The following is a 26,933-nucleotide window of genomic DNA, read 5'->3' as shown; positions in this document are numbered from 1 at the left end:
CACTGGCAAGAATGGTCAAGCATTTTGGCTGGACATGGATTGGAGCAATTCATAGTGACTCAGATTATGGAAATTCTGCAATAGCATCATTTCTTAAGGCTGCACAAGCAGAGGGGATTTGTGTAGAATACTCAGAGGCTTACTACCGGACACAGCCACGCAGTAAACTGGAGCGAGTGGCAAATGTTATTCGCAGATCAACAGCGCGGGTTATACTTGCATTTATGCACAAAGGGGATATGAGATTTCTCTTAGAAGAACTTGCACGACACCCACCACCTCCACTTCAGTGGATTGGAAGTGAAGCATGGATCACAGATTCTGATATTTTGCAATATAACATGTGTGCTGCTGCAATAGGGTTTGGTGTTCCTCGATCAGTTATTTCAGGCCTTCGTGAGTTTCTTCTAGAGCTCACTCCGAACAAAGCATTGGAATCACCCCTGTTAACAGAACTTTGGGAGAGCTCATTCAACTGTCATTTGAAAGGTCGAACAGATGTATCAGAAGCAGTGCGGGAATGTGATGGCAGTGAGGACATTCATACAATACAGAATCCATATTTAGATACATCTCAGTTGCGCATAACTAACATGGTGTACAAAGCAACATATGCTATAGCACATGCCATTCATGGTCTGATTTGTAATGGCACCCAATGTAATAAAACCATTAAATTTTCACCATGGCAGGTATAAAGTAGCTTTATTAAAAGTATTTGGGTTAATGTATCAGGCAATATCTCGAGCTAAACTACTTAATAAAATAAGCTTAAAAGTTAGTGTCTTACTTGCATATAAAGTATACTTACTATATAATATACATGCCATGAACAGAAGTTGAAAAGTACATTTACTTGTATTATTTATCCTTATTACGTATCCTTAATCACTATTTTTTTAATATTTCAATCTTTTATATCTACAGACACTCAATCAACTAAAATTAGTAAACTTTACTATGAATAATGGTTTTCATGTCTCATTTGACTCTAATGGAGACCCTCCAGCTGTCTATGAACTCATAAACTGGCAGTTTAAAAACAATGGTGCCTTGGATTTTGTCACAGTGGGCCAATATGACTCATCCAGAACAAGAGGACAGGAATTTAAAATAAGCAAAAATATAATCTGGGTTGGAGGAGAAACTGAGGTATTGCAAAACAGCCCTGATATCCTATAAAGCAGGACTTCTCAAATTCTGAGTGTCTGAACAGGGAGCCAGGACAATTTCCAATGTTTTCTACACATTTAGTCCACTAATTCATGTTTCTGTGTACATAAAGTGTAAAAATATGGAATAAATTAAAATACAGGATGTCAATCTGCATGTATGACAGATGAAAGTAGAAATTTACTTTTGTATATGTACTGTACATTTAGGTACCAGTGTCTGTGTGCAGTGAGAGCTGTCCTCCAGGCACTAGAAAGGCTGTGCAGAAGAGAAGGCCTGTCTGCTGTTTTGATTGCATACCATGTGCTGAAGGAGAGATTAGTAACAAAACAGGTTGTATATCCATACATACTAATACATTTGCATTAGTTATTACTTTGATTATTTTGATTATCTACCTGCTCAAATATAAATAATTCATATAAAGTATAATTCATATGAAAGCATTCTTTAGAAATGTTGGCCCATATTGATAGGATAGCATCTTGCAGTTGATGGAGATTTGGGGGATGCACATCCAGAGCTCCCTCCACATCCCAAAGATGCTCTATTGGGTTGAGATCTTGTGACTGTGGGGGCCATTTTAGTATAGTGAACTCATTGTCATGTTTAAGAAGCCAATTTGAAATGATTCGAGCTTTGTAACATGGTGCATTATCCTGCTAGAAGTAGCCATCAGAGGATGGATACATGGTGGTCATAAAGGAATGGACATGGTCAGAAACAATGCTCAGGTAGTCTGTGGCATTTAAACGATGCCCAATTGCCACTAAGGGGCCGAAAGTGTGCCAAGAAATCATCCCCCACACCATTACACCACCAGCAGCAGCCTGCACAGTGGTAACAATCCATGATGGATCCATGTTCTCATTCTGTTTACGCCAAATTTTGACTCTACCATTTGAATGTCTTAACAGAAATCGAGACTCAACCAGGCAACATTTTTCCAGTCTTCAACTGTCCAATTTTGGTGAGCTTGTGCAAATTGTAGCCTCTTTTTCCTATTTGTAGTGGAGATGAGTGGTACCTGATGGGGTCTTTAAGCTGTTGTAGCCCATCCGCCTCAAGGTTGTGCATGTTGTGGCTTTACAAATGCTTTGCTGCATACCTCGGTTGTAATGAGTGGTTATTTCAGTCAAAGTTGCTCTTCTATCAGCTTGAATCAGTCGGCCCATTCTCCTCTGACCTCTAGCATCAACAAGGCATTTTCGCCCACAGGGCTGCCGCATACTGGATGTTTTTAAACTTTTTAAACCCTAGAAATGGTTGTGCGTGAAAATCCCAGTAACTGAGCAGATTGTGAAATACTCAGACCGGCCCGTCTGGCACCAACAACCATGCCACGCTCAAAATTGCTTAAATCACCTTTCTTACCCATTTTGACATTCAGTTTGGATTTCAGGAAATTGTCTTGACCAGGACCACACCCCTAAATGCATTGAAGCAACTTTCCAGGATCTATGACTTTATCATGGTGGATAGGTTTCTGTGCCCCTATGAGCCTGTGATCTGTGTTTTCTGGAGCCATGTGTTCCTGGTAGGGTCTCCAAAGGCAAACTGGTCCCAGGCAAGGGGCCAGATTAAGAATAGTTCGTAATAGACCCTATGAAAAAAAAGAGAGGGAGAAGGGTAACCCTGCCCAGAGAGGGCCTTGTCCCCACGTCTGGAGCCAGGCCTGGACAGATGGCCTGTCAGTGATTGCCTGGCAGCCTGCGTGTGCTGCAGGCCCAGCCAGGCACTCCCTATAAAAGTATTGTTGATACCCACTCTTCCCCTTCACCATCTCAGGTGGTAGGACCTACCACCTGAAAAAAGGAACCCTTGTGGTCAGTTGTGTTGCTATTGGGTTACAGTTAAGGCCAAGGGCCTTGACGGACAAGACCTGGAAAGCTGAGGCTGGGTCTGGGGACACAGAGGGATTTGTGCTGAAGGTGAAGGCTTATCATTTAGATCTGGTGGAGCTTACCTCCATACACAGCATCAGCTCTGGATCCATTCTTCTGAATAGAGGTTAGACTTTGTTATTCTCCATAGTTGTAAAGGCTGTGAGATGCTAGGAGGGTGCAAGAGACTCTTACGAGTCCTTGGCTGAGTGCCATAGTGTTGTAGTTTACTCAAAGGATGAGAGGGTCACCTCTCTATGCCACAGGGTGGGGGTAGCGGGTACATAAAGGCGGGAGGGGACTCTGTTGACTATTATTTGTGCCTATGAACTGAACAGCAGTTAAGAGTATTCAGCCTCCTTGGAGAGGTTAAATGGAGTCCAATGTAGCCCCCAGTAGGGAATTCCATAGTCCTGGTGAAGGACTTTAACGCACATGTGGGCAATGACAAAATAATTGGAGGGGTGTGATTGGGAAAAGTGTTCTCCCTGGTCTAAACCCAAGCGGGGTTTTTTGTTGCTGGATTTTTGTGCTAGTCAAAAATTGTCCATATTGAATACCATGCTCATGCTCATAAGTGTACTTGGTCCAGGCCGAAGGTTATTGATTCATTTCTTGATCGTCTCATCTGACCTGAGGCCATATGTTTTGGACACTTGGGTAAAGAGAGAGGAAGAGCTGTCAACTGATCATCATCTGGTGGTGAGTTGGGTCAGGTGGCAGGGAAGGCCTTCTGGAAAACCGTCCAGCACCTCAAATTATTCCTGAAATGGGGATGGTCAATGTTAATCATTGCGTGGAAATTAGTTGAGTCAGTTGAGGTGGTTTGGGCACCTGGTAAGGATGTCACCATAACACCAAGGTGTTCCTGGCATGCCCAACAGGTAGAGATTATAGCTCCACACTAGCCCCATTCAGAGTCAGCTGAGGTGGCTGGGGAAAGAAAAGTTTGGGATTCCCTGCTGGAACTGCTACCCCTAAGACCCGTTTTTAGTTAAGCATTTAAAGATGGATGGAAGGATAGATGGATATAACTGTGTGTAGTTATGTAAATAAAACTTACTTAAAACACGATGTTGTCATAAGGCTAGAAAGTGAAGTTTAAATTAGGAATACAACATATTTGAAATGTTTTGTTGAAATGTACTTAATAAGGTAGAGCCCCATTATGGTTGCACTGTTCTGACCTTTTACTTTTCTCAATTTTTCTAGACTCCTTGGATTGTTTGATGTGCCCTCGTGAGTTTTGGCCTAATGCCAAACAAGACAACTGCCTCCCCAAACCTGTTGAATATCTCTCCTGGGATGAAAATTTGGGCATCATTCTGACAGTATTCTCTATCACGGGTGCCTTCATGGCTGTGTGTGTAGGTGCTGTTTTTTACAAGCACAGGACCTCTCCTATTGTTAAGGCCAACAATTCAGAACTGAGCTTTCTACTGCTCTTTTCTCTGACTTTGTGTTTTCTTTGTTCATTGACTTTTATTGGTCAACCCTCTGAGTGGTCCTGTGTACTGCGCCACACTGCCTTTGGAATCACTTTTGTCCTCTGCATCTCTTGTGTTCTGGGAAAAACTATAGTGGTGTTAATGGCATTTAGGGCTACACTTCCAGGTAATAATGTAATGAAATGGTTTGGGCCTCCACAGCAAAGACTCAGTGTAATTACTTTTACCTTCATACAAGTTCTTATTTGTGTGCTTTGGTTAAAAACATCACCTCCTTTCCCTTTGAAAAATCTGAAGCATTACAAGGAAAAAATAATCCTAGAATGTGGCTTAGGTTCAGCTCTAGGATTCTGGTCTGTGCTTGGATATATAGGATTCCTTGCACATATGTGCTTTATTTTGGCTTTTCTGGCACGGAAATTGCCTGACCATTTTAATGAAGCCAAATATATCACTTTCAGCATGCTTATATTTTGTGCTGTTTGGATTACCTTTATTCCTGCTTATGTCAGCTCTCCTGGAAAATTCACTGTAGCTGTTGAAATATTTGCGATTCTGGCTTCAAGCTTTGGTTTGTTTTTTTGTATTTTTGCTCCAAAATGTTTCATAATTTTTTTTAGGCCAGATCAGAATACCAAGAAACAACTTATGGGTAAGACACATTTGAAAAATCACTGACACATGAATAGTAAACATAATATAAAGATTCAGATGGTACTCAACTCAGAATTGTGGTTTTACCTCAGGCGTTATTTATTTGCATCAAATTTAAGCAAAGTAAATGTTAACACAGTGAGCCCTTAGATATTATTATATGTAACACTCTGGTTGTGCATCAGAAAAAGTGGGTGTACCACATTTATTTTCAGATTAATGCAAAAACTATATAATAAAACTATATAAGCTACATAAGTGTTATAAGACTCTACTTTTATTTAAGTGCATTTACAATGATGCCAACAAGTTGTGATTTTGTAAAATAATGCAAACAAACATGGTGCGCTATTCTGTATTGGTTTCGGTGAACTTGAGCAGGTTAAAAAATGTATACTTGCTTCACAGATGTGAAAAATATAAGAAAGGTGAAATGTCTGATTTTACATTAACTAATGGAAAACAAATGTCATATCATGTAATTCATATGAAACACCAATGTAGGCACATCCAATACTGGGGAGATAATAAGATGACATGACTATCACTACAGCCAAATAAAAAAAAGAAATCACTAATTTATCAGTAAATTATTAAAATAGTCTGAGACAGTTTCCTTGCTGTTTTTCCCAGATGCATTCATAATTATTAGTCTACTTCTACCGGTGCACTCTGGAAAACGTTGTACGAGCTGTTGAGTGCTGATTAGACTACAAAGGAACTTAAAGAAAAGTATCGCAATGGCAGCTCAACATCCCAGAGCCCTAACCTAATTTAAACTAAATCAACAAATATTGTAAGTAATTGTTCAGTGACAACACTGTAAATTTCCATGTAAAACTACATGGTGCATCTGTATGAATAAATTGTTTAAATGTATGTATCACAAGCTATTGATCATTGATTTATGAAAACGACTCAGGTGTAAGTAAATGATCATTGCAGCACTGTTTGGGGGAAGTGATGTGCTAATGATGTTTACTCTTCTTTTGGTCTGCTGATCTAAGTGTGTAGAGTGTTGTGTGTGTGGTCTCACCTGATCCAGGTGTTAATAGGTCTTACATATTCACTAAAAATCATGGATTATTCATTGAAACAGAGGATCTGCTAAAAGAAAGTTAAGCAGATCAGTCTCTTTACCCCAAATAAAAGGTCTTTTAGTTTTATAACAAATATACAAACCATGTACACTGAATACGAAACGTAAACCAGGCGCACATACATTGGCCGTGAGGATTATTAAACCAGGATGCTTTTTTTAGCAACGCCCCCCCACCCCCCCACCCCCGTAAATGAAAAACCACAAAAGAAGAGGTACATCACTGTTTCTGATAAATATTAGTTAAATTGCATCTTCTGATAATAATATTTTTGATAATACAAATACAACAACAACAAAAAATTAAATAAGCTTAACACATACTATTCCAACTTGTGTGATGTGTGATGGAACGCTGAGAAGTTGAAAGACTTACAAAGAGAGTTGAAACCATGGTGATTGGACTCAATAAATACAGTAGGTGTTCAAGGGGAATGCGTATTACTCCGTGCTTACAGCCGCAGCAAAACAACAGCAGCCAACATAAATCAGTCGCATTTTCATGTCATTCATTTCGTGACGCAGGTTTCAAATATAATTAAAGCTTAAGTCATAAAAAAAGTATGTTGTATCGAAGAAATACTACAGTAATGGTAATTTCCACATCTGAGTACTTTATACAACAAACATAAAAAATCTATTGACATTCATTGTACAATAATGAGTTTTTAAAGAAAATGGTAAAATGTTGTTTAGACAGACAATTAAGTTCACTAGCTAACAATTTTATTTGTACAAAGAAGAAACTGTTATATAGCCTCTGTTTGTATTGGTTCATTGTTATTATTTAAGAAAAATGTTACATTTAAAGACATCAAACTTTAAATATAGAAATAACTGGAAAAATTGACTTTTAGAATAGAACATTAGAATAACTCAAAAAAATACACAGGGTAGTTTTTGTAAACACCTGGTTGGGTTATTTTGAACCAACAACTGTTTATTTTGTTTCTGGTTTCTCTAAACGGCAGCAAAACGAAAACGTTCGAAATGTTACTTGTATTTTTTCACAAAGTGTAGTTTTAAGCATTGTTTAGGCGAGAATGCATGTGTGTACAGCTCAAAACTTCCATCGGTTATTAAATATAGCGTCTATTTAAAAAAAAATTGCCCATGTACATGCCTTATGTCTTTTTTTATGTTTACGCAAAGCGGAGTCCTAATCTGTTAAAATTTTGAGGACAACTGTTTTTTTTTCAGTCCACATTTTATCAATAATATATAAAAAAAATATAATGTTTGAAGTAAATGAAATAATAGTTTAAATAGTAAAACAAATAGTTTATGATTTAAATAGTTAAAATAAATAGGTAAAATAATAAGATGGGAAATGTTTGATGTCATGTGGGCATTATAACATTTACATTTACATTTGGGCATTTGGCAGACGCTCTTATCCAGAGCGACTTACATTTTTATCATTACACACCTGAGCAGTTGAGGGTTAAGGGCCTTGCTCAAGGGCCCAACAGTGGCAACTTGGTGGTTGTGGGGTTTGAACCTGGAATCTTCCGAACCGTAGTCCAATGCCTTAACCACTGAGCTACCCCTTATAAGATTTGTATTGAAAACTTCTAAATAAAACGTGGCAGCTGGCACGCCTAAAAATAAATGCAAGATTATTTCTATAGTCTAAATAAAGACTATAAAAATAAATTAATTGTTGCTCACTTACAATATTTGTTAATTTAATGTAAATGAGTTCTGGGCTCGGTGCTGAGCCGGGATTATTATCCTCCTCTTTAATTACTTACGTAGTCTAATCAGCCCTCAACCACACACATAAAGCTTTCGAGAGCGCTGAGGAATTTTGTTGTACCAAATAATATTTATGCAGTATAATCAGGGCCTCTTATCCCTATTTATTCTAGGTTGTTGTTGTTTTAGTATTACTGAGTGTGCTTTACAATGTCAGACAACATTCAAATGCAAATAATTCACCCCCCCCCCAGGTGTGAATCAGCTGTTCTCACCTATACATTCAGAGAAACTAAAATGCACCCCTCCCCACTTTAAGACCCTCTTGGATCTGAGGCCTTCCTGAAGACATGCAAATCTTGAAACAATGATTTCTTTTGTATGTTTTAGATGAAAAATTTTTTTAAATTATTCTATTTCTATTTTTATTTTGTACAATAGCATAAAAAAATTAGGGGTTTGTATAAAATGATTAAAAACAATACATGGCATGTTATGATAAGGAAACCTTTTATCGCTTCCATGCTCTTTTGCACAATATGCATTACTGGATTCATTTTTGCATTAACTTCTTAATTCTTGCTGCTAAGTTAAGGAACATTCACTGTCTCTCCACTACCTCAACTCATCACCTTAACACCACAGAGTATTAAGTTATGTTATGTTGTGTTAGTCGCACTGTCACTTTGTTGCTCTTGTTTGCACATTTGCACATGCACTTTATGTTGTCTGTAAAAAAAAATGAATAGATAGTCTTCCTCTCTGAGTTAGCTAGTTAGTTTTTGTTAATTTATGTTGTTAATTTATGTTGTCAGGTTAATCTGTCAATAAGCCTCTTAGTTAGCTAGTTTAGTTTTTCCATTAACTTATGTTGTAAATTTATATTGCATGTAGCACCTTTGTCCTGGAGGAACATTGTTTCGTTTCACTGTGTACTAACTCTATATGGTTGAAGTGACAATAAAGCCAACTTGCACTTGAACCTTCCATTCCAGTGATTAAAAAACGGTAACAATGGCTCGCGGGCGCGGAACTAAGAAACACGCATCTCAGTTTATTAATTCACATGTTCAGTTTAGGTTTAGTATTCAGTGTGCACCATATGTTCGGTTTGTATATCTGCTATGTTACAACTATATTATAACACTCAGAAAGACCTTAAAACGTAAAGTTACCTAACATTTTCAGCAAAGCCTCTGTTTCACTGAATAATTTAGGACCTTTCATGAATATGTAAGATCTTTTGACACCTCTCAGTTCACAGCATGAAGACAACAACACACCCACTTTTTCTGATGCACACCCAGAGTTTTCTGGCTACGTGAGTGTTACACATGATAAAAGGCTTTTTGTGTTAACATTTACTTTGCTTAAATTCGATGTAAATAAGAAACGCCTACATTTAATAATTGTATAATTTGTACTGTAATTTTAGTACTGTGATTGTAAAATCGTTTAATGTTTCAGTTGTATTTTATAAGGTTTTGCCGGTAGTGGTACAAAACCCTACATAGCCTTTCTAATTACGCATAATTAAATCTAAAGGCTCACTGTGTTAACATTTAGTTTGCTTAAATTCGATCCTTATACAATTTAATTTTAATTCTAAATTTGTACTCTAATTTTAGTACTGTGATTATGAATTCATTTAATTACAATGTTGCACTTGATTTTATCCGCTACTGTATGCAGCTCTAAAAAACCTGCGGCTCATTAATCCTTGAGAGAATGAACTAAGGCCTGAGGCGTCAGTCTATAGTTATATAGCGCCACTCAGTGGTAAAAGCCTGCAAATGCACAAACCCAAATGCTGCCGCTGTGAGGCGCGGCGGTAAAAGCATTATTGTACTTGAGTACCATCTGTACAATGATAAGTCAGCTTATAGAGAGGAGATGGGCGTCTAGCTGTGTGGTGCGCTGTCAAAACCTTCTGCTCAACACCAGAAGGCTCATAGTTGACTTCAGGTAGAAAAAGGTGAAACACATCGATATCAATGAAGAGGTGGTGCACCATGTCACCAGCTTAAAATTCCTGCACATATTGTATAAAATTACCTCTCATTTCACTCTCAATAACAAGTTTAACACATGTATTTGACCTTCTTAACTGCAATATCATATCTATGGTATACAATATATTCCCTCATCTATAATTATTGCACTCCTTATACATTACCCTTCTCTGTGTATATTTACATGTGCATATTATTTTATTATGCTTTATATTCTCCTTCATTGCACTCAGTGTATATAACCCTTTCTGTATATAAACCTTGCTGTTTACAGTTTACATATGTGTACAGTTAACATATGCAAATGATAAGGATAAGGATAAGGAGGATAAGGATTTATTTTCTGTCACATGCACAATCATACAAGTACAATATGCAGCGAAAATATTTTGCGACCACAGAGTCGCGACGTCAGCCACTAGGGCGCCATCATAGAAAATAAGGAATAAGATACATTAGGATAACGAGGGTAAAAAATCCCCTCCCAGACTGTCCTTCGAAAAGGGCAGTGTGAGATCAGGGGTACAAAAAATACCTCAGCAAAGCACAAAAAAAAAAAAAAAAAATGTAATCACAAGACATAAACATTGCAACGATAAGGGTACAGGGGATAGGAAATGTCCAGTGTAGGCAAACAGCTCCAGTCCCTGCAGCTAGAGAGCGCTGGTCCCGATTCCGCCTGCCCACACTGAAGGGAATAAGCACACGAAGGCGTTGGATATGGGGAAGGTGGAGTGTCTATCTGTAGCTGTTATGTGTGTGTGTGAGTGCATGCATTTCAGTTTATAAGCCTGTAACATCCCGTAATAGTCTGCGCCAGGTGTCCTTGAAGGGGGAGGGATTAGGATTCCAGAGCGTCTCGTTATCTTGGTCTTCGGGGAGTTTGTTATGACTTTAGCCACGGCCTTGAATGCAGTAGCTAGAAGAAAAACAAGGGGCAGCCGAAAAAGAAAATCATATTTTCCAGGTTTCGAACAATATCTGCCAATTTCACAGATATTTAGTGTCCATCACTGGTCTGCAGGTCTGTCCAAAACATGTTGCATAGCTGCTAGTCTCTCCAAGATGTTATCCAATTTGCGGTCCAGAACCACAGTCTGATTACCGACAGCTCTCGTCACCACTATTTCCCAGCCAGCCAGTCTCTTGGGGTTGAGACTGACTGCTTTTAAGATTTTTCGATATCCAAGTATTCCACCTAATCCAATCAGCAGAATCCCAGTTATCAGAGTTCCGAATAGGTAGATATCTTCAACATCCTCCAGAGACAGTGCGGCCAGGCACACAATGCGCCACTTCTCCCAACTGTCCATCGTGTATCCAGCAGCAAACGTCCCAGCAGGACAAGTAGGTTCCCCAGAACCCACATTTCTCGTCGAGAAGATCGTGTCAATTGCATTCAGAGACCAGTTGATCAAATCCATATTCCTTTTTTATTTTCAAGAGCAAGACGAGGAGAGTCTCTGAATAGTATTCACAAGACAGACAAGAGAAGCAAGCGGGGAAAGATAAGGGAGGGAGAGCAGATGCGACCGCCTTCGTCGAGAGCAAGAGAGAGTCTTTATTTATTATAGTATACAATATCTTCTTTATTGTATACATCTAAATCATTGCACCCATTGTACATAACCTTTTTTCGCAAATTCTTTATCATTGTATACAATACCTTCCTTATTGCACCACCTATAATCATTTGCTCATTTGTTTGTATTTATCTCCCTACCTATATGCTGTTTATATATGCAAATTATTATACTCTGTGAAAATGAACCTCTGGTTAGATGCTAGCTGTATTTCATTGCTTTGTACCTACATGTACAGTGACATCAAAAATTCAATCTAATGTAATCTAATGTAATTTGGGTAATATCAGATATATCAATTAAATCGTTTAATCTTTTTTTACGAATTACATTTATTAATATTGTCAAAAACCTCTGCAGTAGTTTTATTTAAGACTCCAGCATGATTGTTGCTCCACTTAAATGATTCCTCGACAAGGCCAAGGGTCATCCGTAGAATCCAGCAGCAACTCAAGAATTACTGTGGTCAAATCATTTACAAAAAGGTGATAATGGCTAAAAGGAACATGCATTTGTGTTATACACCACCCAGAAAAACTATTTATTGTCAGGTTTTATTTTATGGTCTTCTATCACCATGGCTCTAGAAAGCTATTATGTCCAACTGCCTATGTCTATCAAATATGGAGCTGCAAAATGAGAGCACTGTCTATTAACATGCAGACTGCACTAAGGAATTCTGTATAACAAACGTGATTTTCACTTTAATAAATTCTGTAAAATAGAGGGAAAGAAATTCAATGACATGAATTCATGTATGTAATAACCATTAATTGATTTTCCATTATGTCTTCTTAGGAGGTTTATAATAATGAATGTGAGTTATGCTTTCATGATCCATCATAGGGATAATGAATGTCAGATATAAAATATTCTCACTGTGCTATTAAAGTTACTGTTCTTGTTATAAACATTGAATTCAACCACACCCCTTGAGACTAGTTCACAACCACTTTTACAGTTCAAGACAGCTATTTAAAGCACTGCGCAGATCTACCCTTGCCCACAGAGTGCTGGGCCCCATAGATACTATGATGCAGCCCAATTCTAATCTGATGTTTTTTATGTCAACTACGTGGATTACTATACTTAATCCGGTAACATGTAAACCTGACTTGGTTGGCTGCAGGTTGTGGACTGATTCTAAGTTAACTGATTTATTAATGAATGGGGACTTCATGCTTGGAGGGGTTTTTGCCATCCATGACTCCTTACAATTAGAACAAATTTCCTATACCAAGTTACCATCACAGTTACAGTGCTATGGGTATGTGTGCAAGGCAAAAGCAAAGAGAGCAAGGGGTTAAAAAATCTCTTTATTATTATTATAATAATTATTATGTTTATGTTTACCTGTTTTTATATGTAACTTGGTATTAGTAGGAAATCGGTCATTTATTTCTTACATTAAATATATTTTACTTATTTATGAAATTATTTTTATTACACAAAGGACATAAACTATAATAATTCTTTGTAATATTATTATTATTATTATTATTATTAAAGCTCCTTCACTTTTTCCTAAAAGCATGGATTTCAGGGAAGTGCGATTTGCCCGTGCTATGGAGTTCACTATTCAAGAAATCAACAACAGAACAGATTTACTTCCCGGGATTAAATTAGGATATCAGATTCATGATACATGCTCCACTGTGGCAATGGCAATAAAAGTTGCATTTCAGCTTTCAAATGGTTTGGAACCCGACTTCAAATACACTGACTCCTGTTCAAATTTGGCAAGTGCTGCTGTAACAGCTGTCATAGGAGACTCCTCTTCCACACCATCAATCAGCATAGCCAGAGTCCTTGGTCTTTTTGGAATTCCACTGGTAAAATTTATTATACTACATGTGTCTACAAAGCATGGTGCCTAAAACTATTTACAATTGCTATTTAGTTTCTTTTTCTTATCCCTTCCATGTTTTTAAATCCAGGTGAGTCACTATGCAACCTGCTCATGTCTAAGTGATAAGCATCAGTATCCTGCTTTCTTCAGGACCATCCCAAGTGACCAACACCAAGCAGCTGCACTGGCAAGAATGGTCAAGCATTTTGGTTGGACATGGATAGGAGCAGTGCGTAGCGACACAGACTATGGAAATTATGGAATGGCATCCTTTCTAAAGGCTGCACAAGGGGAAGGGATATGTGTAGAATATTCTGAGGCTTACTACAGGACACAGCCACACAGTAAACTGGAACGAGTTGCAAATGTCATTCGAGCATCAACAGCACGAGTAATAATAGCATTTATGGCATTGGGTGATGTAAAACTTCTTTTAGAAGAGCTATCACGGCAGCCACTGCCTCCACTTCAGTGGATTGGAAGTGAAACTTGGATCACAGATTCTGATTTTCTGCGCTATAACATGTGCGCTGGTGCAATAGGATTTGCCGTTCCCCGGTCTGTTATTCCTGGCCTTCGTAAATTTCTTTTAGATCTAACCCCCGCTAAAGCATTAGAATCGCCCCTGTTGACAGAATTTTGGGAAAAGTCTTTCAACTGTTACCTTAAAGAGAGAACTAACAACACAAAGGTCAAACGAGAATGTGATGGCAGTGAAGACATTCACACACTTCAGAACCCATACACAGATACATCTCAGCTGCGAATCACTAATATGGTTTACAAAGCAACGTATGCCATAGCTCACGCCATCCACGGACTCATTTGTAATGAAACACAGTGTGACAAAAATATACAATTTTCACCATGGCAGGTACAAAGCAAAGTTTCATTATAAAGATCTATCTATCTATCTATCTATCTATCTATCTATCTATCTATCTATCTATCTATCATCTATCTATCTATCTATCTATCTGCGTGTGTGTGTTGGGTCTTTGCAGATAATTGACCAGCTCAAAAAAGTAAATTTCACTACAAGAAATGGATTTAAGGTCTCATTTGATTCTTTTGGAGATCCTCCAGCTTTATATGAGCTCATAAACTGGCAGTTTAAGAAGGATGGCACTTTGGAGTTTATCACAGTGGGGCAGTATGACTCACTCAGACCAAGAGGACAGGAGTTAAAAATAAGCAAAAATATCAGCTGGGTTGGTGGACAGGAAGAGGTGCAGTATGATGAGTTTTCTTCTTGCTCTTTCTCTCTTTCTTTCTTTCCTTTTTCCCATTGTGTCAATATCATGTAAGCAAAGCCACAAAAACACGAAACTTTTCTGTTAGGAATGTAATGTAAAATACTGGTTAATCTGAATGAAGTTATAACTAAAGATTCTATTTTATTATTATTATTATTATTATTATTATTATACATTCACATTTGATGCATCCTCTGCTGTCTTCCTTAGGTGCCAGTTTCTGTGTGCAGTGAGAGCTGTCCTCCAGGAACCAGGAAAGCTTTACAGAAGCAAAGACCTGTTTGCTGTTTTGACTGTATACCATGTGCTGAAGGAGAGATCAGTAACCAGACAGGTATGTATATATATTACATTTTTGCTTGTTTTTTAGTCCCTTATATTATAGTTCATTGTCTCTGTTATGTTATGAATACTAGAAGCAGAGGCAATGTTTTTAAAACCTTCTTTCTCTATAAACCTTGTAGATTCATTGGGTTGTGTGCATTGTCTTCCTGAGTTCTGGCCCAATGCCAAGCAAGACAGCTGCCACCCAAAGCCTGTTGAGTTCTTGTCCTGGGATGAAACATTAGGCATCATCCTGACAGTATTCTCCACTGCTGGAGCCTTCATGGCTCTATCTGTGAGTGTACTATTTTATAAGCACAGGACCTCACCTATTGTTAGGGCTAATAATTCTGAACTTAGCTTTCTATTGCTCTTCTCCCTGACTTTATGTTTCCTCTGTTCACTTACTTTCATTGGTCGGCCATCTGAGTGGTCCTGTATGCTGCGCCACACAGCCTTTGGGATTACCTTTGTACTCTGCATCTCCTGTGTTCTGGGAAAAACAATAGTGGTGCTAATGGCCTTCAGGGCTACACTTCCAGGCAGTAATGTCATGAAATGGTTTGGGCCTCCACAGCAAAGACTGAGTGTGATTTCTTTTACTCTCATACAGGTTCTTGTTTGCGTTCTCTGGTTAAAAATATCTCCACCTACCCCATTAAAAAATTTTAAACATTACAAAGAAAGAATTATCTTAGAGTGTGGCTTAGGTTCAGGTTTAGGATTCTGGGCTGTACTAGGATATATAGGAGTTCTAGCACTTTTGTGTTTTATTTTAGCTTTTCTAGCTCGGAAGTTACCTGATAATTTTAACGAAGCCAAATTTATCACTTTTAGCATGCTCATATTCTGTGCAGTTTGGATCACATTTATTCCAGCTTATGTCAGCTCTCCTGGAAAATTCACTGTAGCTGTTGAAATATTTGCTATTTTAGCCTCAAGTTTTGGTTTGATTATTTGTATTTTTGCCCCAAAATGTTTTATAATCATTTTTCGGCCTGATCAAAATACCAAGAAGCACCTTATGGGTAAAGTTCCATCTAAGACTATTTGAGACCCTTTTAAAGTAAACTTATGGAGATGGAAATCCATGAAACTGCTGTATACCTCTTGCTAAAATAAAACTTTTTTGCAACACTGTCTGTAAGATTTTCATTTCATTTTAAAAATAAAATTGAATAGAATTGTGCCTACTTTCATAAATACAAAGCTTAATATTCTAGCTAAAACTGTTGTGAAAAAAAGAGGGCTGTAATCTCTGATTGTTGGACTGCAATTGTAACCGGTTTGTCACTCTCTCCCGAGTTGTGTAAAAAAAAAAAAAACAGGACACTTGCTACTGCTGTTCACCAAAGCAGGTTTATTGATGCACTCTGTCCACATGTGTGTTAATATCAATAAGTTGATATTACAAGACCGTGGGCATTTCTCAACAGCCACACTCCTCTCACCAGAATATGCAGCTCAAACTGCTATGTGTAACAATTAAACAAAATATATTTTTAAGGATGAAATATAATATTTATCAACACAAGGCAATATTAAAATACAATACAAAACGATAATGGACAAGACGAGTAAATTAAAGACAATAACCAACAATAACAAAAACAAAGGGAATACCTGTATGTTAACATCTACCAGTTGATATTACAAGGCCATGGGCATTTCTCAACAGTCACACTCCTGTATAATACAACACATGTTAATATGGTTCTTATTTTTTAGTCAGCTAACACATACACACATACAGCCCACATAATACATAATACAACATGTACATCCACACACCAAACTTTGCATATTGTCTTAATACTATTGTAGCGTTTTTATCGCCGTAAAGGATGGTGGAGAGACGAGTGAGCTTATTTGCTGCCCAATGCAAATGGCTGGGAGTACTTTATTATGTTGTAGCACAATCTCACAACAATAACACATGAGAAGGCTAAAAACACACACATGTAACACACACACACACACCCCTGGCCGAAACCACTAACCCAAACACCATTTTCCCAACAGGGTGAACACATAACAGCCCCATCCCGCAAAGCATGATGGTTCCCAAGCGAAACCCCGCCCCTGCCACACTGCCCCCACCCGAGCTGTGACCGTCCCCGGTCACCATGGCGCACTCAGTCTAGCAAGCGTGACGGTGGGCGGCGCTGGCGTTGGGAACGCCGGAGTCTTTTTGCGGGGGAAGGGGGGCTGTCGAATCGGCTGAACACCTCATCCACCAGCACTCGAGCCGTGATGGAAGCGCTCTGATCAGGAACAGCAAACGCCTCCGGCCACTTGGTGAAATAATCCATGGCCACCAGCACATAACGATTCCCGCGATCAGAGATGGGAAACGGCCCCAGAATGTCCACGCCCATACGTTCCATGGGCGCCCCCACCCGGAAGTCTTGCAAGGGTGCTCGCGAGCGCTGGGTAGGGCCCTTCTTTGCCGTGCAGACGTCGCATCTGTGAACAAAAAGTTCACTATCAGTATGACAGCCCGGCCAGTAGAACCGAGCACGCAACCGCCGCAGTGTTTTGGTTACCCCGAAGTGTCCCGAACCTGTATGCCCATGAACCATCCCCAGCACACATGCCCGCAAAGTCCGCGGCACCAGCAGCTAAAAAGATTCGCCAGCGCCACGCGGCCGTTCCCATTGGCGGTAGAGTAAACCCCCCCGCAATGCTAGTCGGTTAAACTGCGAGTGGAGCTTTTTCTTCTGGTCCCAGGTGGGCAACGGCGGCATAATCCGGTCTCTGGCCCGCGTTATACCCGCTGCAGGGCCGGGTCCTTCTCCTGCTCGACCATTAGCTGATTGCAGTCCATCTGTGGCACAGGCGAAGCGACCACAGGCGATGGGCTAGGTGACGCAGTAACTCGGCTACAGGCCGGCTCGGACGGCCGATTACTGACGGGGGCTTCGGAAGACTGCGCAGGGAGAATGTTCTGATTCACGGGGGTCGGGGTGTGTTCGATGTCGTGACCCCCTACATGCTCTTCAACCCGCTCGCAGTGTCGAGAACGCTCTTTGCTGCACGGCCGGCGGGATAACGCATCGACGTTAGCATGCAATTTTCCCGCTCGGTGCTGAACGGTAAAGTTATAGTCCTGCAACCGCTCGAGCCAACGCGCTAACTGCCCCTCGGGCTCTTTAAAACTGAGCAGCCACACCAGCGAAGCGTGATCGGTCTGCAGCAAGAAGGATTGCCCGTACAAATACGGCCTAAAATGCTTAAGGCCCGCGACGACCGCTAGCAGCTCGCGCCGCGTGACGCAGTAATTCTTCTTCGGCCCAGACAACGCGCGGCTGAAGTAAGCGACAACACGCTCTTTGCCCTCCGAAACCTGGGACAGGACGGCCCCCAGCCCTACATCACTCGCGTCCGTGTCGAGAATAAACGTACGAGCTATATCAGGATATTCGAGAACGGGCGACGTAACCAGAGCTTCCCGTAACCGAGTGAACGCACGCGTGTGCTCCCTGGCTAAACCGAAATTACCACGCAGAGTCCCGTCCGCGAGATTCAGTACCGCACCCCACCTTTCAGTACCGCGAGATTCAGTACCGCACCCCACTTTCCAAAATGTCTAACCCCAAGATACAATCATCCTCAATGTCCGCCACAAAGAATGGATGAGAAAGAATGATTGCACCTACTTGTATTCGCACTGTGCGACACTCCAAATAACTCTCCATCCCACTTCTGACACCAATGTAGCGTTTTTATCGCCGTAAAGGATGGTGGAGAGACGAGTGAGCTTATTTGCTGCCCAATGCAAATGGCCGGGAGTATTTTATTATGTAGTAGCACAATCTCACCACAATAGCACTCGCGCTCATCTACTGCGAAAATATCCGCGAACTCGTGCAAAAGGGACTTCACGGTGTCGGTCTGCATCTGATTTAGCCCCACACTGCTACGCCGCATCAGCTCGGCCATTATTCTCGCTCGGTCGGCTACCGGATGTTTACATGGCGCGTCCACCGGAAGTTCCGCCCCCCTGGTGCGTGCTACTAACCCGTCCGGCTGCGCTTTGGGCACTAGCAACCTGGCTAAACCGAAATTACCACGCAGAGTCCCGTCCGCGAGATTCAGTACCGCACCCCACCTTTCCAAAATGTCTAACCCCAAGATACAATCATCCTCAATGTCCGCCACAAAGAATGGATGAGAAAGAATGATTGCACCTACTTGTATTCGCACTGTGCGACAGGCCCGTATCCTCAAATAACTCCCCGACACGGTGCGAATGTTCACGGCCGGTTTCGGCAGCACACAACCGCGCTCTCCTCGCTTCAACAATCCCCCGCGCAGCAGCGAAACTGTAGATCCAGTGTCTACGAGCGCCCGTAGCTAAAACGTTGTCCAGGCCACAGTCCACGTAGACCCCCGCGCGATTTCTGACACGTCCCGACCGGAAGTTAAATCCAGCCGTTGGGGAAACAAAGATGGCTGCGGGAGGCGGGTTCCCCTCGGCGCCCCCCGAAGCTAGTTTAACGGCTGCTGGGGTACGCCGTCCTCCGGCCGGAGAACATAGCAGCGGTAGTCTGGCGGTCCCGGGCCTCGGCGTCGTCGCGGAAACTAGGTTGCTGAATCGAGGCCTAGCCGCGACGGGTAGCCCTGTCCCCGGCTAGGTTCACCTAACCAGCGGCCGCGGGTCAGGGTCGCCGGTGCCGCTAACCAAAGGTGCTCGCGAAGCCGGTACGGCCAGATTCCCCGAAGGAACGCGCGACGAGCTAGCTCTTCCTGCTGGCCGTGTTCGAAATCCGGGTAGCCCTGGCGCACGAGAGATCGCAGGTCCATGGCAAACGCCCCTAGTGGCTCGGAGGCGCGCCGCTCGCGGGTCGCCAGCTCCTCGCCTGCGGCCTCCTTACGGTCACCCGCGCTGAACCGGAGGTGTAGCGCCTCCCGCAACTTCGCCCAGTCCTCCCGCTCATTAGCACGGAGGTCTTCCAGCGCGCAGAGCGCGGCGCCCTCCAGCTCGAGGGCCGCCCGGACGGCTGTTTCCGCCGGGGACCAGCCCCCGAATTTGGCGGCTAGCTCCACTTGAGCAAGGAACGCGTGGGGCTCAATGGCGCCGTTGTAGGAAGGCAGCCGCAGTTCGCCTCGCTGGCTGACGGCGCGCGGTGCTGTAGCTTGCTCCGGTGCCTGCGCTGCGTCACCGTAGGACTTCCCCTCGAGGTCCAGGGCCGGAACCTCCACGCCTCCACCCTGCTCAGGTCGCCGCCCTTTGCTGACGCTGGCCCCGTCAGGGAGGGTTTTCCTCCTCCTTAATTGTTCTGCTACTTGGCGGCCTGCCTGAATCTTCCAGGTGTCCTCCGGTGTGCGCTCTTACCCGTAACTCTCCATCCCACTTCTGACACCAATGTAGCGTTTTTATCGCCGTAAAGGATGGTGGAGAGACGAGTGAGCTTATTTGCTGCCCAATGCAAATGGCTGGGAGTATTTTATTATGTTGTAGCACAATCTCACCACAATAACACATGAGAAGGTTAAAAACACACACATCTAACACACACACACACCCCTGGCCGAAACCACTAACCCAAACACCTTTTCCCAACAGGGTGAACACATAACAGCCCCATCCCGCAAAGCATGATGGTTCCCAAGCGAAACCCCGCCCCCGCCACACTATTAAGAAGGAATTAACAATGTTTCCAAACTTTATAAACTTTATTTGCTCTTAAACCCGAGGGCTCTGAAAAGCATCTACCTCTCACCAGAATATGCAGCCCAAACTGGCGGGAGGCACGCACTCACGTCAAAATGGCGTCAAGACAGCCAGAATTGTCAAAATAAAAGTCTCTAAATGGTCAATAAAAAACAACAACATATTTTGCTTTAAAAAAATTATATAAAAAAAGACTGAAATTTTACACAAAAAAATAGTAAGGATTTTAGAGAAAAACAAATATTGCTTTGCACTAAGATTTTATTTACTATGAACCCGCTACACTATGATAGTTTCATGTCACCTGATGTCATAAATGCTGTTATATCATGTCCTGTCTTTCAATGTAAATTTAATCAATATCTGTGGCAATTGTGGAAGGCAGCATTTCTAAAGATGTATGGATAGATAGATAGATAGATAGATAGATAGATAGATACTGTGCTCGATGGTTAGAGCAACAAGAAGTATTCACATAGAGCGAGTGTTTGAAAGGTCCTAGGAGTATGTGAATGTTCCCAGATGTGTGAATTAGTAGCTAGATAAAGTTACCCATGTGAGTTGCAAGAAGAAATTCCACAGCCATTGTTTTTATCATTGATGCTATGGGAGAAATTTCTATTTGGTTTTATGTAATTTTACTTACTTTTAATGAACAAAAGGTACCCATCGGAATATAATAGTCATTTTCTGTAGTAAATTTGAGAAGTGCTTGCCTAGGAATTTAAGCTATACATAGGATGGGGAATGTACGTGCAAAAGCTGACCATATAAGGCCTCCTGGAATGTGCTTGCCCAGGAAGGTTAGGTAGACATAGACCGGGGGAATTTAAAGAAACCCAGCTGTTGTGGGACATCACTGTATACTGAATCAGCTGCATTGTATGGAGTATTTAAACGAAGAGCGTTCAGAGATCAGTGTGACACTGCAGTCTCCCCCGGCTGTTATTGCATGATAAATAAAGGTCGTTATCTTCTGAAAACCAAAGCCTGAGTCTTCAATTAGTTTCCATGACGAAGCCAGCATCAACCTGATATGTAATCTCTCAACTCATTTTAACTTTGCATTAAAAATATTATTTTAGATAACAAATGTGACACAGTGGCATACTGGTTAGCACTCGGGCCTCACTTGAGCTTGCATCTTCTCCCCGGGCTTGGTTGGTTTCATCTGGGTACTCTGGTTTCCTCCCACAGTCCAAATACATGAAGATGAGGTTAACTGGAGTTCCCAAATTGACTGCTGTATGTGTGTGTATGTGTGTGTGTGTGTGTGTGTGTTTTCGCGCGCGCGAGTATGTGTGTGTGTATGTGCCCTGTAAGGGATTGACACCCTGGGTGTATTCTGCCCTGTGCCCTAAGTTTCCATGATACAGTAATAATATGCTAATATGAATTAAGACATCACATGTTTTATATTGCACATTTATTTTTTTTAATTATTTATGGTGCATTGACTTTTCTGTGGGATTGAACCAGTGTCTGCGAGCATGGGTAAGTCCTTGGTCACCATGAACCTGTTGCCAGTTTGCTGGTATACTGTATGCTTGATAGTAAATGTTATTGCCTTAATGTCATGCAGTGATAATGACTGACTGGTGTGTGTGTGTGTGTGTGTGTGTGTGTGTTTTTGGGGTGTATCTGAAATAAAAAGAGAGGGAGAGAGAGGGAGAGAGAGAAAGAGATAGAGTAGAGAAATAATTATATTTTTATCTAGTTCACATATCTTCCTCATACACTAACCAAGTTAAGAAGGTCCGTTCTTGGACCATAAGCTGTATATGAAAGAAAAAAGTTCAGCCTTCTTACGGTATACCATCAAGCCAGGGAGGGTGCTGTTTCTTAGGACTCTTAGGAAACGTCTGCAGTAGTTTAATTTAAGACTTCAGAAAGATTGCAGCTCCACTCAAATGATTTCTCAGCAAGGCCAAGCTAAATCCGTAGAATCCAGCACCAACTCAAGCCCTAAAAATTACCGTGGTCAATTCTTAAAAAAAAAACTGATAATGGCTAAAGGGATCATACATTTGTGATATACACAAACCACACAAACTATTATTTGTCAGATTTTCTTTTATGGTCTTCTATCATCATGGCTCCAGAAAGCTATTATGTCCAACTTCCTATGTCTAACAAATATAGTGAAGGAGCTGCAAAATGAGCAGTGTCTATTAACATGCAGACTGCATTAAGGAATCCTTTATATTAAACGTGATTTTCATTTTAATAAATTATGTGAATCAGAAAAGAAGAAAAGTTGATCATTTTGAATTTAAATATGTAATGTATATAAGTATGTAAAAACCATTCATTAATTTTCCCTTATTTCTTCTAGTAAGGTTTACGATAATGAATATGATTTATGATCTCATGATCCATTATAGGAATAATAAATGTCAGATGTAAAATATTTTTATTGTGCTATTATTGTGTGGTATAAGGTTTACTGTTCTTTGTTATAAAAACTGAATACAACCACGCCCCTTGTGACCAGTGCACACCCATTTTTCCAGTTCAAGACAGCTACTTAAAGCACTGCGAGGAAGCTTCCCTTGCCCACAGAGTGCATGGCCCCACAGATACTATGATGCAGCGCCGTACTAATCTGATGTTTTTTATATCAACTATTTGGATTACTAAACTCAACCATGCAGCATGTGAAGCTGACTTGACTAGCTGCAGATTGTGGACAGACCCTAAGTTAGCTGAAATATTTATGAATGGGGACTTCATGCTTGGAGGGGTTTTTGCCATCCACGACTCCTCACAATTAGAGCAAATTTCCTACATCAAGTTACCATCACAACTAGAGTGCTATGGGTATGTGTGAAAGGCAAAAGCAAAGAGAGCAAGGGTTAAAGGTTCATTATTATTATTATTATTATTATTATTATTATTATTATTATTATTATTATTATCTGTTTTTACATTTAATTTGGTATTAGTAGTTGGAAATTAGTAATTTATTTTTTACATTATTTCTTATATAATTTTCCCTATTTATGTATTTATTTTTATTACACAAAGGACAAACTATAATAATGACTTGAATTATTATTATTATTATTATTATTATTATTATTTAAAAACCTCTTTCACTGTTTTCTAACAGCATGGATTTCAGGGAAGTGCGATTTGCCCGTGCTATGGAGTTCACCATTCAAGAAATCAACAACAGAACAGATTTACTTCCTGGGATCAAATTAGGATATCAAATTCATGATTCATGCTCCACAGTGGCAAAGGCAATAAAAGTTGCATTTCAGCATACGAATGGTTTGGAACCAGATTTCAATTACATTGACTCCTGTCCAAAATTAGCAAGTGCTGCTGTAACAGCTGTCATAGGAGACTCCGCTTCCACACAGTCAATCAGCATAGCCAGAGTGCTTGGTCTTTTTGGAATTCCACTGGTAAAATGTATAAATCTACATGTGTCTACCAAGAATGGTGTCAAAATTATTTACAACTGCCACTCAGCTAATGTGTCTCTTTTTCTTATCACTTGCATGGCTTAAATTACAGGTGAGTCACTATTCAACCTGTTCATGTCTAAGTGATAAGCATCAGTATCCTGCTTTCTTCAGGACCATCCCAAGTGACCAACACCAAGCAGCTGCACTGGCAAGAATGGTCAAGCATTTTGGTTGGACATGGATAGGAGCAGTGCGTAGCGACACAGACTATGGAAATTATGGAATGGCATCCTTTCTAAAGGCTGCACAAGGGGAAGGGATATGTGTAGAATATTCTGAGGCTTACTACAGGACACAGCCACACAGTAAACTGGAACGAGTTGCGAATGTCATTCGCATGTCAACAGCACGAGTAATAATAGCATTTATGGCATCAGGTGATATAAGACTTCTTTTAGAAGAGCTATCACGGCAGCCACTGCCTCCACTTCAGTGGATTGGAAGTGAAACTTGGATCACAGATTCTGATTTTCTGCGCTATAACATGTGCGCCGGTGCAATAGGGTTTGCCGTTCCCCGCTCTGTTATTCCTGGCCTTCGTGAGTTTCTTTTAGATCTAACCCCCGCTAAAGCATTAGAATCGCCCCTGTTGACAGAATTTTGGGAAAAGTCTTTCAACTGTTACCTCAAAGAAAGAACTAACAACACAAAGGTCAAACGAGAATGTGATGGCAGTGAAGACATTCACACGCTTCAGAACCCATACACAGATACATCTCAGCTGCGAATCACTAATATGGTGTACAAAGCAACGTATGCCATAGCTTACGCCATCCACGGACTCATTTGTAATGAAACACAATGTGACAAAAATATAAAATTTTCACCATGGCAGGTACAAAGCAAAGTTTTGTTATAAATTAATCTCTGTCTCTCTCACTCTCTCTCTCTTTCATATGTGTGTGTTTGTGTATGTGTGTGTGTTTTGGGGTTTGCAGATAACTGACCATCTCAAAAAAGTTAACTTCACTACACGGAATGGATTTAAGCTCTCATTTGATTCTTATGGAGATCCTCCAGCTTTATATGAGCTCATAAACTGGCAGTTTAAGAAGGATGGCACTTTGGAGTTTATCACAGTGGGACAGTATGACTCACTCAGACCAAGAGGACAGGAGTTTAGAATGAGCAAAAATATCAGTTGGGTTGGAGGACAGAAAGAGGTACAGTATGATGTGTTTTCCTGGTGCCCACTCTCTCTCTCTCTCTCTCTCTCTCTCTCTTCTTTTTTCCATTCTGTCAATATTGTGTAAGGAAAGCCACTAAAACATGCAACGATGAAACATTTGATCTTTCAGTGATTGAAATACCGAATAATCTAATTGAGGTTGTAACCGAAGATTTTTTTTCACTCTATTTTTAATAATAATAATTATTATTATTATTATTATTATTATAATTATATATATTTTTTATAATAATAATAATAATAATAATAATTATACATGTGCACTTGATGCCTCCTCTGCTTTTTTTCTTAGGTTCCAGTGTCTGTGTGCAGTGAGAGCTGTCCTCCAGGAACCAGGAAAGCGATACAGAAGCAAAGGCCTGTTTGCTGTTTTGACTGTATACCATGTGCTGAAGGAGAGATCAGTAACCAGACAGGTTGTGTGTCCTAAGGAAACTTTTTTTATGTTGTATTTTGGAATAGTAGGCTACAAAAAGTGCTTATCTTTAAGTATGGATTTTTTTAGTGTCTTTTAGTCCATTATACTGTAGTTCATTGAATCCCTGTTATGTGATAAATACTAATAGCAGAGGCAATGTTTTCTAAACCCTTTTTTCTCTTTAAACCTTGTAGATTCATTGGGTTGTGTGCATTGTCTTCCTGAGTTCTGGCCCAATGCCAAGCAAGACAGCTGCCACCCAAAGCCTGTTGAGTTCTTGTCCTGGGATGAAACATTGGGCATCATCCTGACAGTATTTTCCATTGCGGGAGCCTTCATGGCTGTGTGTGTTAGTGTTGTATTTTATAAGCACAAGACCTCGCCTATTGTTAAGGCCAACAACTCTGAACTTAGCTTTCTATTGCTCTTCTCCCTGACTTTATGCTTTCTCTGTTCACTTACTTTCATTGGACGGCCTTCTGAGTGGTCCTGTATGCTGCGCCACACAGCCTTTGGGATTACCTTTGTACTCTGCATCTCCTGTGTCCTGGGAAAAACATTAGTGGTGCTAATGGCCTTCAGGGCTACACTTCCAGGCAGTAATGTCATGAAATGGTTTGGGCCTCCACAGCAAAGACTGAGTGTGATTTCTTTTACTCTCATACAGGTTCTTGTTTGTGTCCTTTGGTTAAAAAATTCACCACCTACCCCATTAAAAAATTTTAAACATTACAAAGAAAGAATTATTTTGGAGTGTGGCTTAGGTTCAGGTTTAGGGTTCTGGGCTGTACTAGGATATATAGGGGTTCTAGCACTTTTGTGTTTTATTTTAGCTTTTCTAGCTCGGAAGTTACCTGATAATTTTAATGAAGCTAAATTTATCACATTCAGCATGCTCATATTCTGTGCAGTTTGGATCACATTTATTCCAGCTTATGTCAGCTCTCCTGGAAAATTCACTGTAGCTGTTGAAATATTTGCTATTTTAGCCTCAAGTTTTGGTTTGATTATTTGTATTTTTGCCCCAAAATGTTTTATAATCATTTTTCGGCCTGATCAAAATACCAAGAAGCACCTTATGGGTAAGGCTGTTTGAGACGCGTTTTATGCGGAAATCCATGAAATTTCTGTAGACCTCTTGCTAAATTAAGACTTATTATTTGCAAGATTGTGTGTAAATTTTTATTTCAATTG

At 40.6% G+C, this 26,933-nt stretch overlaps 3 protein-coding genes across 3 annotated transcripts; all 3 read left to right on the top strand.

The window, feature by feature from the left end:
• Positions 1 to 960: 960 nt before the first annotated feature.
• LOC128528171 (extracellular calcium-sensing receptor-like) lies at positions 961 to 5,182 on the top strand. Its single transcript, XM_053500925.1, has 3 exons — positions 961 to 1,134; positions 1,383 to 1,506; positions 4,269 to 5,182. The coding sequence occupies exons 1-3, from the start codon at positions 961 to 963 to the stop codon at positions 5,180 to 5,182; spliced, it is 1,212 nt and encodes a 403-aa protein (XP_053356900.1).
• A 7,402-nt stretch (positions 5,183 to 12,584) lies between these two features.
• LOC128528098 (extracellular calcium-sensing receptor-like) lies at positions 12,585 to 16,033 on the top strand. The gene is made up of 6 exons (XM_053500851.1): positions 12,585 to 12,817; positions 13,082 to 13,382; positions 13,488 to 14,273; positions 14,404 to 14,628; positions 14,866 to 14,989; positions 15,120 to 16,033. The coding sequence occupies exons 1-6, from the start codon at positions 12,585 to 12,587 to the stop codon at positions 16,031 to 16,033; spliced, it is 2,583 nt and encodes an 860-aa protein (XP_053356826.1).
• A 7,210-nt stretch (positions 16,034 to 23,243) lies between these two features.
• On the top strand, positions 23,244 to 26,835 carry LOC128528170 (extracellular calcium-sensing receptor-like). Its single transcript, XM_053500924.1, has 6 exons — positions 23,244 to 23,476; positions 23,769 to 24,069; positions 24,182 to 24,967; positions 25,071 to 25,295; positions 25,614 to 25,737; positions 25,934 to 26,835. The coding sequence occupies exons 1-6, from the start codon at positions 23,244 to 23,246 to the stop codon at positions 26,833 to 26,835; spliced, it is 2,571 nt and encodes an 856-aa protein (XP_053356899.1).
• The last annotated feature ends 98 nt before the right edge of the window (positions 26,836 to 26,933 follow it).

The sequence above is a fragment of the Clarias gariepinus genome, chromosome 7 (genome assembly GCF_024256425.1).
Source record: "Clarias gariepinus isolate MV-2021 ecotype Netherlands chromosome 7, CGAR_prim_01v2, whole genome shotgun sequence".
Classification (NCBI taxonomy): Eukaryota; Metazoa; Chordata; class Actinopteri; order Siluriformes; family Clariidae; genus Clarias; species Clarias gariepinus.
Note: the sequence above shows the minus strand (reverse complement) of the source record. Positions and strands in the feature narration are given on the sequence as shown.

Bases quoted from the DNA above. Each gene is read 5' to 3' on its own strand.
- LOC128528170 (XM_053500924.1), top strand. From the start codon at position 23,244: ATGCAGCGCCGTACTAATCTGATGTTTTTTATATCAACTATTTGGATT. The intron at 25,296-25,613 runs GTACAGTATGAT...TTTTTTTCTTAG, and splicing joins GGGTTGGAGGACAGAAAGAG to GTTCCAGTGTCTGTGTGCAG. The intron at 25,738-25,933 runs GTTGTGTGTCCT...TAAACCTTGTAG, and splicing joins AGAGATCAGTAACCAGACAG to ATTCATTGGGTTGTGTGCAT.
- LOC128528171 (XM_053500925.1), top strand. From the start codon at position 961: ATGAATAATGGTTTTCATGTCTCATTTGACTCTAATGGAGACCCTCCA. The intron at 1,135-1,382 runs GTTGGAGGAGAA...CTGTACATTTAG, and splicing joins TAAGCAAAAATATAATCTGG to GTACCAGTGTCTGTGTGCAG. The intron at 1,507-4,268 runs GTTGTATATCCA...CAATTTTTCTAG, and splicing joins AGAGATTAGTAACAAAACAG to ACTCCTTGGATTGTTTGATG.
- LOC128528098 (XM_053500851.1), top strand. From the start codon at position 12,585: ATGCAGCCCAATTCTAATCTGATGTTTTTTATGTCAACTACGTGGATT. The intron at 12,818-13,081 runs GTATGTGTGCAA...TTTTCCTAAAAG, and splicing joins TCACAGTTACAGTGCTATGG to CATGGATTTCAGGGAAGTGC. The intron at 13,383-13,487 runs GTAAAATTTATT...TTTTAAATCCAG, and splicing joins GTCTTTTTGGAATTCCACTG to GTGAGTCACTATGCAACCTG.